Below are 11,500 nucleotides of genomic sequence, written 5' to 3'. Positions count from 1 at the left end.
CTTTAATTAATTGAAATAAATAAATTTCTAAATTATGATCTTGGTCGGTCCGTATTTTTATTAATTAACGTTGTACGCCGTTTTTAATTTTATTTTCCGGATTTTATCTTAATAATACTTAACAACTGTAGCTTAATTATTATCTCATGAATTACAACAAATCTTAGTTTTGATATTATCTATATATTTTAACTTGATTTAATTATCAAATCTCATTATTTTATTTATTTAAGAATGATTTTCGTTATATATATATATGTAAAAAAAAAATAAAAAAAAAAAAAAAGGGCCGTGAGTTATGAAGAAGCCATACTTATCATTATTATTTTTTTTAAAATCTCTTAATTTATCATTTTTTTTTACTTAAATCTCTTAATTTATCTTTCTTAACCATATTAGCATTTATCTTACTTCCATCCCTAATCCTTTCCATTATATTTTCCCACATGAATTAACCTAGACTAAATTTCACTCATATTCATTTAACAAACTTACATTTATCATGTTCCCATGTTAATCTCAAACTTCCTTTAACTCTATCTTACTACCCCTTAAACACTATAAATAGACCCTCAACACTTCACAAATTCCTCACACCAAAAATCAGAAATCCTCTTCTCTACTCTCTATCTCATCACCCCTTCTTCTTACTCTATCTAGCTTAAATAAACTCTGCAACCCATAACCAAGTTGTTGTCACCGAATAACCACCTCATCCGCCACCAACGACCACCCAACTATACTAATAGCACTATTTTGATAAAGGTTAATATTTAGGTAGTTCATGCACAATAGAATGGTGTTTTTGGTTTTGTGTTATTAACCTTATATTAATTAAGGTTATTTTATTTGTGTAGGAGGAGTCTCCCGATCGTGGTCAAGTTTAGTAGTCGTACCTTTTTGTTCTCGTGATCAAGGTACGTATAGGTGGCTAGGTCCTTGATACAATTTTGAATGCGTGTTTTGTATAATGTTTGTTTTAATGATTGTTTGAATAAATGTTGCGTATGAATATTTAAGTTAACAATTTTCATGACAAGTTAAAGTATATAATTTTATGATTTGAAGGTTTGATCTCTAAATGTTGATCGATTTAATAAAAGTTGTTTGATTTATAAATCACTTGGTTTAATTAATTTGTAGCTCATTGTGAGCCTGAGTATTTGATATTTTAATTGTCCCTCTACCCGGGACTGGTTAAGTAAGACCATGAGCTTTGTATGATCTGGTCTTTCCTCGAGTATAGTATAACTTGCTTGGGGGGTGTGCACACTTAGGTGAGGAAAATTGGTTTAGAAATATATCAAAAATTGAGAAGTTTATAAATTGGAAATCTATTGGTTTGGAAAGTATTTATTGATGGATATTACTACCCTTGGAAGGTTTAATTATTTTTGGAAAGTTTTATTTTGGAAAGTGACTCGTGACAGGTTTAAATTTAGATGGTTATTTCGAAAGCATGTTTGCCTAATAAAAGTATTTACATGCCTTGCATTTATACGTACTTAGCGTTTTTGCTAATCTGTTTTCCTTTTTGTTTTGGTTCGCCCTGTTTACCATTTTGGTAAGCAGTCTTGATTTCAGGTGTGAAGTTGTTCGTACGCATACTAGAGTCGGGATTGGGATCACATAGATAGGAATTAATTTTATTTATGTATGGACAAGTTTTTTTATTAGCTTATTTTGAAACAGTTATTATAATTATTCATATTATTAATAAAAGTTAGTTATTTTTCCGCTGCAGTTTGAGTAATTAAATAAGCCTTACGTTTTCACGTGGCGGTAATACGCCCAAGTCTATCTCTACGGTATTTGTATACGTATAAATATAGTATTTACGTAGAGGGAGATTTGGGGGTGTTACACTGGCGGTCGTAATTCACTGGTTTTTTAGTAGTGTAGGAAATTTCCTATATATGGCTTTAAGCCATCAGAAATCAATCATCAAACTCCGTGGGCCTAATATTTATAGGAAAATCCACCGAAAACTTTATTTCCGACGGTTGTTCCATAAAAAAAAGTTGGATTTTCCAACAAAGGTATTTCGACAGACATTTTCCAATGGAAAACTGTCGGAAATGAAGTTTCCGATGGATTTTGATGGATTTCCGTTGGAAAAAAAAACCTATCGGAAATAAGCTTCTTTCTTGTACTGAGTAAGGTTGATGATGAAGTGAAGTGGTCGTGCTTAATAGTTTCATTCTTAAACATGAGTACTTTTTCCTCACGAGAATGCTTTAAGAGATTCAAAATGTCATAAGTATTTATTTCATAGAAGCCATTAGTACTTTTTCCTCAAACAAGTGTATTTTAAGTTTATTTGTTTGAGACCTAGTTTCTTTTGATGTTTTCTGATCGAACGTCAACCGTAAAAGGGGATTATAAAACACTCAGACAAATATGTCTCATATAGTAAGGTTCTGTTCTCATTGACTTAACTCAGCTGAACTAAATTGAACTGAATTGAACTTATTAGAGCGGAACTGAACTAAACTGAACTTATCAGAGATGAACTGAACTGAACTGAAATGAATATTTTATAAGAGAAGGAAATTAAGAGTCGAACTGAACTGAACTGAAATGAATATTTTATAAGAGAAGGAAATTAGGAGTCGAACTGAACTGAACTTATTAGAGCTAAACTGAACTGAACTGAACTCATTAGAGTTGAAGTGAACTAAACTAAAAGTAATCGTATAAGAATAGGCCCTAAGTGAAGCTTAGTAACAATAATAGAAATGACTTTCAATTAAAGATGGGATATATGTCTTTTTGCTAACAAGGCCTCTCGAAGAAGGAACGGTGAAAAATGCATGGTCGTGCTCGATGAATGGAATATGGTATAATCATATGTCGTACTTGAATTGAAAGTCAAATTTATGAATTCGAGAAACACTCTTGAGCGCAATAAGGATGACGACTAATCTTTCCTTATAGTTCAAGAAGAAGCATTAATTGATATAGGAAAGAGCAACGCACAAAATGCACACTTGTTTGGAAGGACAAGTGGGAGATTGAAGGAGTAGTGTCCTTCGAACAAGCCTATTATTCCAATAGATGGTTCTGATTAATTACGGACACAATTTAGTAAAAAAAATTAAAAAAAATTAAAAAAAAAAAACCTCGAGCGACATTTCATTTTATTATTTTCCGACGAACTCCTTAAAATTATTAGTTTTTGTGTTTATTTTTAATTTATTTTCCCATTTAAACTATCCAATTAATTTTATATGTTTTATTGTACTAAATCCGAAATTACAAATTTTATTTTAACTTTCAATTTTAATGTCCTTAACAAGGGATTGGAAACTTATTGTCGATGAAAAGATTTTTTTTTTTTTACCAAATTGTCGCTAAGTTTTTTTACTACCTCCGTTACAGGTTATGTGCAACGATTAGAAATTTTCCCTCTGTGCTTTATGTCAAATCGTTGCACATAACATGTAACGAAAATAGTTTTTTTTTTTTTTTTTCTTTTACTAATTCAGTCAATTGGCCTCCCACATTAAGATACATAAAGGAAAAAAAAAAACATGACAAGCACCCAAACGTATATAGCATGTTCATAACGTGGCATAAACTCTTCAATTCTTAGACACACCCGTCATCATGCATGCTTAGCTTCCTATGAAAATGCTAGTTAAATTGCCACTATACGTCAAATTTACAATAACAGGAAACATATCCACAAATCTGAAGACTATCTTGTATTAAATCTTATCTCATTTCTTCAATTTCATTCTATAAAAAGTACTTTTCTCTGTGAAAAAAAAAAACCCATCAAAAACTAAACGCTAAACTATCATAGAGCCGCTAAGATGAAGCTACAAACTAACATTTCATTAGCAATTTTACTTGCTTTTTCAGTCCTACTTGCATTCGCTTCCGTCTCAAAGGCCTCCGACGAGCTAAGCCGGGACCCGACGAGAGCCGTGAGGCGGTGCGAGCAGCAGTGCAAACGACAAGAGCCGTATTTCGAAGAGCACCTATGCAGGCAAAGATGCCAGCAGGATAGGGTGGAGATAGAAGGAAATGCCGGAATTACGGCAAATGAAAGAGATGTAGAAAGGGAGTATGAACGATGTCAAGAAGAGTGTCGTGCTCGTGGGTCGGGTAAGAAGCAGTGGCAATGCCAAACGAGGTGTCAAGATGATTATGAGGCTGCTTTGAAGAGAGAAAGGGAAAGGGAACGGGAAAGAGAACCGGAGGATGAACGTCCGGAACGAGAGCCGGAGCATGATCGCCATGGAGGGAAAGGAGATCATGAACGGTATGAACAATTCCATCATTTTTATTTTTCTTGCTTTTGATTTACTAGAATTTCAATTCCTCCCATTTAGAAACACTTCTATGTTTACAGTATTACATACCGAGGAATGTATTCACCATATACTCCCTCCGTCTTATAATATAATTCATGTTTGTGTTTTATCTCGATATTTAAGGAGGAGAAAGTGAATGAAGTACATTAATAAAATTTAAAAGTATCATTATAGACAAAAGTTAGGGAGAGAAAGTGGAAAAAAGTACAAGGAAATTTAAGGTTAAATTAAGAAGTATAATAAATAAAGTCAAAAAAGTAAGAGTATAATGGTCTTTACATACTATCCAGAATAAAAACAGGAACAATATTTTGAATCTCCAAAATAGGAAAACATGAACTATATTATGAGACAGAGAGAGTAACCGAATAAGTATTTATCAGTTTAGCTTACACACTAACTTCTCAATGTGTAACTCTGACTAATATCATATTTAATTATCTATTAGCAAAATTAAATAAAAGTTGATACTATGGACATATATTTATATACATACCTACTGATCAAGCATATTATAATAACATTTACTTCCTCCGTGTTTTAATAAGTGTATAGTTTTGGGCAATTTAATTGACTTAAATAAAATAAGAGGTGAGTAGGGTAGTTTAAGTATTAAAAAATTGTAAAAGAAAGTGAATGGGTTGATACTTTACTGAAAAGTAATGAATGTGAGACGAAATTTTTAATAAAAAAAAATAAGTAGTAGTATCTTTGGGTGGGAACCACGAGAGAAGAGAGATATAATATTTAAAGGTACCTTTTTGCAAAAAAAAAAAATGAAGTGTAACACATATTAAAACAAGCCGACTTTAGTAAGTTTAACACTTACTAAAATACGGAAGGAGTATCCTTTGTATAATAGTTTAAAAATAAGTCAAAGTTGATATTTTAATAGTAAATAAAATTCAAATTGATACACTTATTGGACATGGGGAGAATACTAGCTATACATGTCTAGTGATGGTGGTTTTTTGTTAAAGAAATGTTTCTCTACATTAAGTACTATTAAATTCGTTTCAGTTCATGATATTCATATAACATATTTTAATTTTATACTTTTTATTTATTGGTACTTATACAATCCAAAAAAATATTGATAATTATACATATGTATCGGGAAAATTAAAAAAAAAAAATGTGTTCCATAAAAAAAACACGGATAAAATAAAGATTTTTTTAGAAAATAACACCACAAAAAACACAAAATTTGATTATAACACCACAAAAACAAAAAAACAAAAAATTTTATTATAACACCACAAAGAACTCACAAATTTGATTTCACCACCATTTAACGGATTTTTGGATGAAATCCGTTAGTGGGACCCACCACGTACATGTGTTAATAATCCTAGCCGGCCTAACCACCACCACCGGCAATCCTGACAACCACCAGCAGTGACCCCAATCCTCATCCCATCCCCACCACCGGAATCTCCAACGCCCGATCGCAAGTCGTCCCTGAAACACACCAGCCCCAACCACCACCGCAAAACTGGTGCTATAACCCATGGAAGTTGAAAACTAACAATTGAAAACCACCGAAATCGATCTTGGAAACCGACGACGAAGGGAACCCTTCACCCTCAAACGGTCGAAATCGACCATGGAAACTCAAAAAGGGTCAATTTCCATGGTCGATTTGGTCGTTTCAAGGGTGGAGGAAAGGGGGGTTTTCGCAGTGGACAGCGCTAGGTTGGTCTTTGCGGTGGTTTTGCAGTGGTTTGAAGGGCTTGGGGTGGTTTTCGGGGAGGGGGAAGGGGTAAGCGGTGGAGTAGGCGGCTATATTAAAAGTTTTTGTTTTGGTGGTGTTAGTATCAAAATTTGTGTTTTTTTGTGGTGTTATTTTCTAAAATATATATATATATATATATATATATATATATATATATATATATATATATATATATATCTCGATTATACAAAAAAAAATTTTTAAAAAAAAAAAAAAATTATACTAGTCTAATTAAAAAAAGAAAACATAATTAAGAACATTGGTAAGTCTTATATGTGGCTAGCCACATGGTGTGGCCACATTGGTTTGTAAGAGTAATCTTTATTATTTATATGTATGAGCTAGTAACTTCATTTTTTTTATAAGAGTAATCCTATATTGTCTATAAAAGTAACCTCTATTCTTTTGTTTTACAAAAAATAAAAGAATAATTCCACATATTTAGAAGAGTAACACCTTTTTCTCATTTAAGTAACCTACATACGTTATGGTAACTCCATTTTCTCATCACCGTTACCCCTATTTTACTTAATTAATTATCTTATATGTGATTCTGTGAAGTGGTCACACCATATGGCTAGCCACATATAAGAATTTGTAAAGAACATTTATATGCGACATAGACTTTCTATTACGTCATATCATACATTCAACTTCTTATTATGTACTCCATGTTGTTTCAACTTTTTTTTTTTGGGACAAAAAAGTCAAAACATCAATGAACCTCTTAGAAGAAATTAAAGATCATCTTTTAACCATTAAGCTAAGGCCAATTATCAATTTTGCGATTTTGCATACTAAAAAAATACTATACTACAAAAGGATTGAAACACACAAGCGATTTATTAAATGTTTATTAAAAATTAGCAGTTGCAAAACTACAAAAATAGTAACCTAGGCAGGGCTACGCACTAGCTTCTCTCTAAAAGTTATTCATGTTTGACATTACAAATTTGTCTATGCTTACTTTGAGAACATTAATTGATACATTTAACAATGATTACAACGAAGTACGTGTTTTGGAACATTTAATTTTTTGATTTATTTTGATTTTACAATTTTAATCTTTCGTATCTTTGAATATATCTATACTAGCTATACGTACTATAAGGCGTTCCTGTTAAAGGAATGGTGCCACATGGCACTCTCCAACATATATAACACCATGTCACTATGTCAGTCACTATTCAAAGTATATGCGATAATAAGCTTTCCTTGCAACTTCATTTTACAAAATAAATAAATTATGATTCGAAACCGCAATCTCTAACCAACAAATATACACGCACTTACATCTCAATCAATTTTTATTAGTGTTTTAAATTTCACGTAATTAACATTATATATTCCTTTCAAATTAGAGGTTATTTAATTTATTTATTTTACAAGATTAAAAAATAAATACATAAGGTAAAAAAAAAAACCGTAACATTTGAGACAACGTCTAGATCATACACTAGCTATAAAACTGTTGAACATAATTATCAAATCAAAAAAAGTACAATGTACAAACTAGTAATCCAGAGCACTGGACACACACTAGTATTCACATATATCAAAAGGTACAACATTTAATTAGTGTACAACAATGTGGAACAAATCCATACGAGTACTTTATAAAAAGTGTACAAGAGTACTCTTATGAATAGTGTGCTACCAATTGTGCCCTTTAAAATGTGTATTTATATACACACCTTCATTAATATGTACAATTTTTTTTAATCAATAGTATTTGGACAATTATACCCTCAAAAATATTTATTTACTCTTTTAACCTTATTAATGATAATTATACCCTCATTAATTATACTCTTTTAAATGTTTTTTTTTAAATAGTGTGTGGATAACTGGTATCCCTAAACATATTTGCTTACATATTTTCTCACAATATTACTGTTAATACCTAAATTTGGATGTAATGCTAAATCGGAAGAATTTAGGATATGGCTAGGCGGCTAGCTATCGCGCGAGGCGTGTGCTGCCCTAGTATTTAAAAATGATTAAAGTATGTATTTTGATCAATTTTGGAAATAGTATACTTTGTTTTCTTTTATCTTTTCATTTTCTCTTATTTTATATATATATATATATATATATATATATATATATATATATATATATATATAATTGGTCAAAGTAATGAATTGGGAAGTGTGCCCGTCAAAATGGAGCACTTATTAAAAAAAACGAAGGGTTTAGCAAACTATTGGAGCATACTGTAACCTGAAAATGGTATAATTTGAAAATTTAATGTAGCATGCCAATTTAATCACACCTCACAGTAGCTAATCATTAAAGCCATGCATGAAATACATTTTCGTATGTATGTGTTATTTTTATTGATTAGTTTTTTTTTTTTTTGTTTTTTAATGTTACAAAGTTGCATTTACATGCTTTGCTATCTCAAAACTTGAGTACCTTTTAACTTACAAGATTTTAAAAGTGTGTATTACCTTCTTTCATACTGAATAATTGTCATACCCAACTCGATGATTATGTTGCTAACTCTTTACAAACACTGATGGTGAAAAAATTCATGTGAGTGTTACTGCAATGGATTTTATAACCTCTAATCTTCGGCATAATGAAAACTATCCAAATAATGAAAGGTTTATATCAATGAAAGACTTATGTCATTGTTCTCTGTTTCTTTGATTTTATATGAATAATGTGCTTTGCATAATTGACATCTAATAAACATCAGGTTGTTGATCCAGCCCCGCTTATATAGATTATATAATCTCGTATTTTTGCTTGTACAATGGATTGCAAAGACTATGTTTAATTTGCTTGAACTCATGGATGGATAGGCACCCACGAGAACATGATTACACACATTGTCTGAAAAAGTGTGAGGACAGGGAGGAAGGGTTTCCACGACAAAGGCAATGCAAATTGCGTTGTGAAGAAAAATTCGATCAACGTAGGGGAGGGCACAAGCGTCGAGAGGGTGAACGAGGCCATCGAAAAGGATTAAATAGCCTCGACAACAACAGCAACAATAACAAAAAAGCCAAAGGGAGTGATAACCCTTACTACTTTGACTCTCAGAGCTTTGAGTCTCGCTATGCAACTGGAGAAGGACACATGAAGGTACTCCAAAGATTCTCAGAGAAGTCAGACCTCCTCCTCGGCATTGACAAATTCAGGGTTGGCTTCTACGAGGCGAATCCCAACACTTTCATGCTTCCTCACCATTGGGATGCTGACTCGGTTCTATTCATCATTAAAGGTATATACTTAATTAATTTCCTTGCAACAAAATTTTATAATCTATGGCTGATTTATTTTGTAATTCCTGTCTAAACTTTTACATGCTTATTGATTTGGCTGAAATTATAGGAAAGGCCACTGTGACATTTTTGAAGCAAAAGAACCGCGAGACCTTTAATCTTGAACATGGGGATGTGCTGATGATTCCTGCAGGCACCACAGCGTACTTAACTAGTACACATAAATCTGAGAAGCTGCAAATAGCTGAGCTGTTACGCCCTGTTAATACTCCTGGTCGTTATCAGGTACATAGTAAACGTGTTTTGTATCGCTGCTACATTTAGATTTATTCGAATATAAGGTGAGGTATGTAATTAATAATAAATCCTTTAAATGCAGCAATTTTTTGGTATCGGTGGTGAAGAGTCCAAATCGTTCTTCAACAGCTTCAGTACAGAAATCCTCCAAGCCGCTATGAATGTTTGTTCTTTACCATTAAGTATCATCTATTTTTATTTTATTTTTTACCTAAATTAAAACTTTAATGGTTCAACTTTGTGGCTAGATACCAAGGGACCAGCTTGGGCAGCTGTTAAAACAACAGAAGAAAGGTACAATCGTCAAAGCCAGTCAAGAGCAAGTGAGAGCGTTGGCTCATGGGATGCCTAGACGACAATTTGGAGCATCCAAAGGCCCATTCAGTTTGTTAGATGGACGTCCACAAATGTCCAATGAACATGGGGAGTTCTATGAAGTTACTCCAAATGATTATCAACTACTCGAAGATCTTGATGTCTTGGTTGCTTATTGTGACATCAAACAGGTAAAAATATATGTACTTGCAGATTGATGTTGTTGATGTTTATTGCTCAAATAATAATGAGCTAACTCTAAGCTTATTTGATTTACTAGGGATCAATGATGGCACCACACTATAATTCTCGAACAACATTCATTGTGCTAGTGGAGGAAGGGAGTGGATATTTTGAAATTGCACGCCCTCACTCAGATAATGAAAGTAATAAGAAACAAGGTAGCAGCCAGAGGTATGAGAAAGTCAGATCCCCCTTGTCTAAGGGCGATGTATTCGTTGTTCCTGCTGGCCACCCTCTTGCTTTAGTTGCATCAGAGAATGAGAGCCTTAGAACCATTGGGTTTGGTATTAATGCCCAAGACAACCAAAGAAACTTCCTTGCAGGTAAACTGGTTATAACCTAATTGATAAGAATGATGTAGGTTCATGTATGTTTAATGTTATACTTGTATTTTATTCGAGCAGGGCAGGACAATATAATAAATCAATTAGATGAAGAGGCGATGGAGTTATCTTTCAATATGCCAGCAAGAGAGGTAGAAGAGATGTTTCAGAAACAGCAGAAATCTTACTTCATGACAGGGCCTAAACGACAGCAGAATGCCCTGATCTCACTTTTGGAGTTTGCCGGCCTCTAAAGCATGGTCAACATAAGAATGTGAAAAATGTACAATAAGTAGTGTGAAGGTTTAACTTCCCTACTGTTAAATAAATAATAATGTATCATAGGATTTCACTGGTTACATATGCTTGTCTTCCCATGTTTCCGAGGTTTTTTACCGCAGAGTCAAACTTGAGTTTTAATTTTAACTAAATGTTGTTATATTCTACTGATGCAAAATTTTATTTACCACAAGAAGACTAGCAATAAGGCATGTTTGGTATTGGTTTTTTTAGTAGTGGTCATAGAATCAATTAACCATTTTCACTACCTATTGTTTTGGATTAAGAGATTGTAATTCACTCCATTTCCTAGGGGTAACCAGTAACTTTCAATTGTTACCTCTCCCAGCCTCCTAGTGCATGTCAAACAACAGATGATGGTGACACTTTATAATACCCATTCTCTTTATTTGTTTACATTCCATTTCCTTTTCGTGCACTTTGTATAATGTGAGGCTGCTGCCTCAGAATTCCAACCAAGTAGAGCAAGTAGAGCTGGAAGGCCAAGCAATAGGGATATGTGTAGGGAATTGTAGGTACTACGCAGCGGAAAACATGAATCATATTCATACAGTACCTAATCCCAAGATCTAATGCATAACACATAAAGAACATATAATCGTACCTTTGAAGCGTGATTCCACGTGCGATCAAGCCAGAACAATGGGAGATAAAGAACCCCAAGCGTGATTCCTCTACTTAGTCCACGAGCATGGATTAAACCTCCACTAATGCTAGTTAGTTGTGACTGAA

At 33.0% G+C, this 11,500-nt stretch overlaps 1 protein-coding gene across 1 annotated transcript; it reads left to right on the top strand.

The window, feature by feature from the left end:
- The first annotated feature begins 3,782 nt into the window (after nucleotides 1-3,782).
- LOC145632061 (vicilin Cor a 11.0101-like) lies at nucleotides 3,783-10,914 on the top strand. Its single transcript, XM_081684330.1, has 7 exons — nucleotides 3,783-4,270; nucleotides 8,868-9,289; nucleotides 9,400-9,575; nucleotides 9,670-9,750; nucleotides 9,836-10,093; nucleotides 10,183-10,468; nucleotides 10,550-10,914. Exons 1-7 carry the CDS (start codon nucleotides 3,819-3,821, stop codon nucleotides 10,720-10,722), a joined length of 1,848 nt encoding a protein of 615 aa, XP_081540456.1. The 5' UTR covers nucleotides 3,783-3,818; the 3' UTR covers nucleotides 10,723-10,914.
- Nucleotides 10,915-11,500: the final 586 nt, after the last annotated feature.

Source organism: Chenopodium album, chromosome 5, assembly GCF_948465745.1.
Source record: "Chenopodium album chromosome 5, dcCheAlbu1.1, whole genome shotgun sequence".
Lineage (NCBI taxonomy): Eukaryota > Viridiplantae > Streptophyta > Magnoliopsida > Caryophyllales > Amaranthaceae > Chenopodium > Chenopodium album.
Note: the sequence above shows the minus strand (reverse complement) of the source record. Positions and strands in the feature narration are given on the sequence as shown.

Coding starts and splice junctions, on each gene's coding strand:
- LOC145632061 (XM_081684330.1), top strand. CDS start 3,819: ATGAAGCTACAAACTAACATTTCATTAGCAATTTTACTTGCTTTTTCA. Junction 4,271..8,867: donor GGGAAAGGAGATCATGAACG/GTATGAACAATT, acceptor ATGGATGGATAG/GCACCCACGAGAACATGATT. Junction 9,751..9,835: donor TCCTCCAAGCCGCTATGAAT/GTTTGTTCTTTA, acceptor CTTTGTGGCTAG/ATACCAAGGGACCAGCTTGG.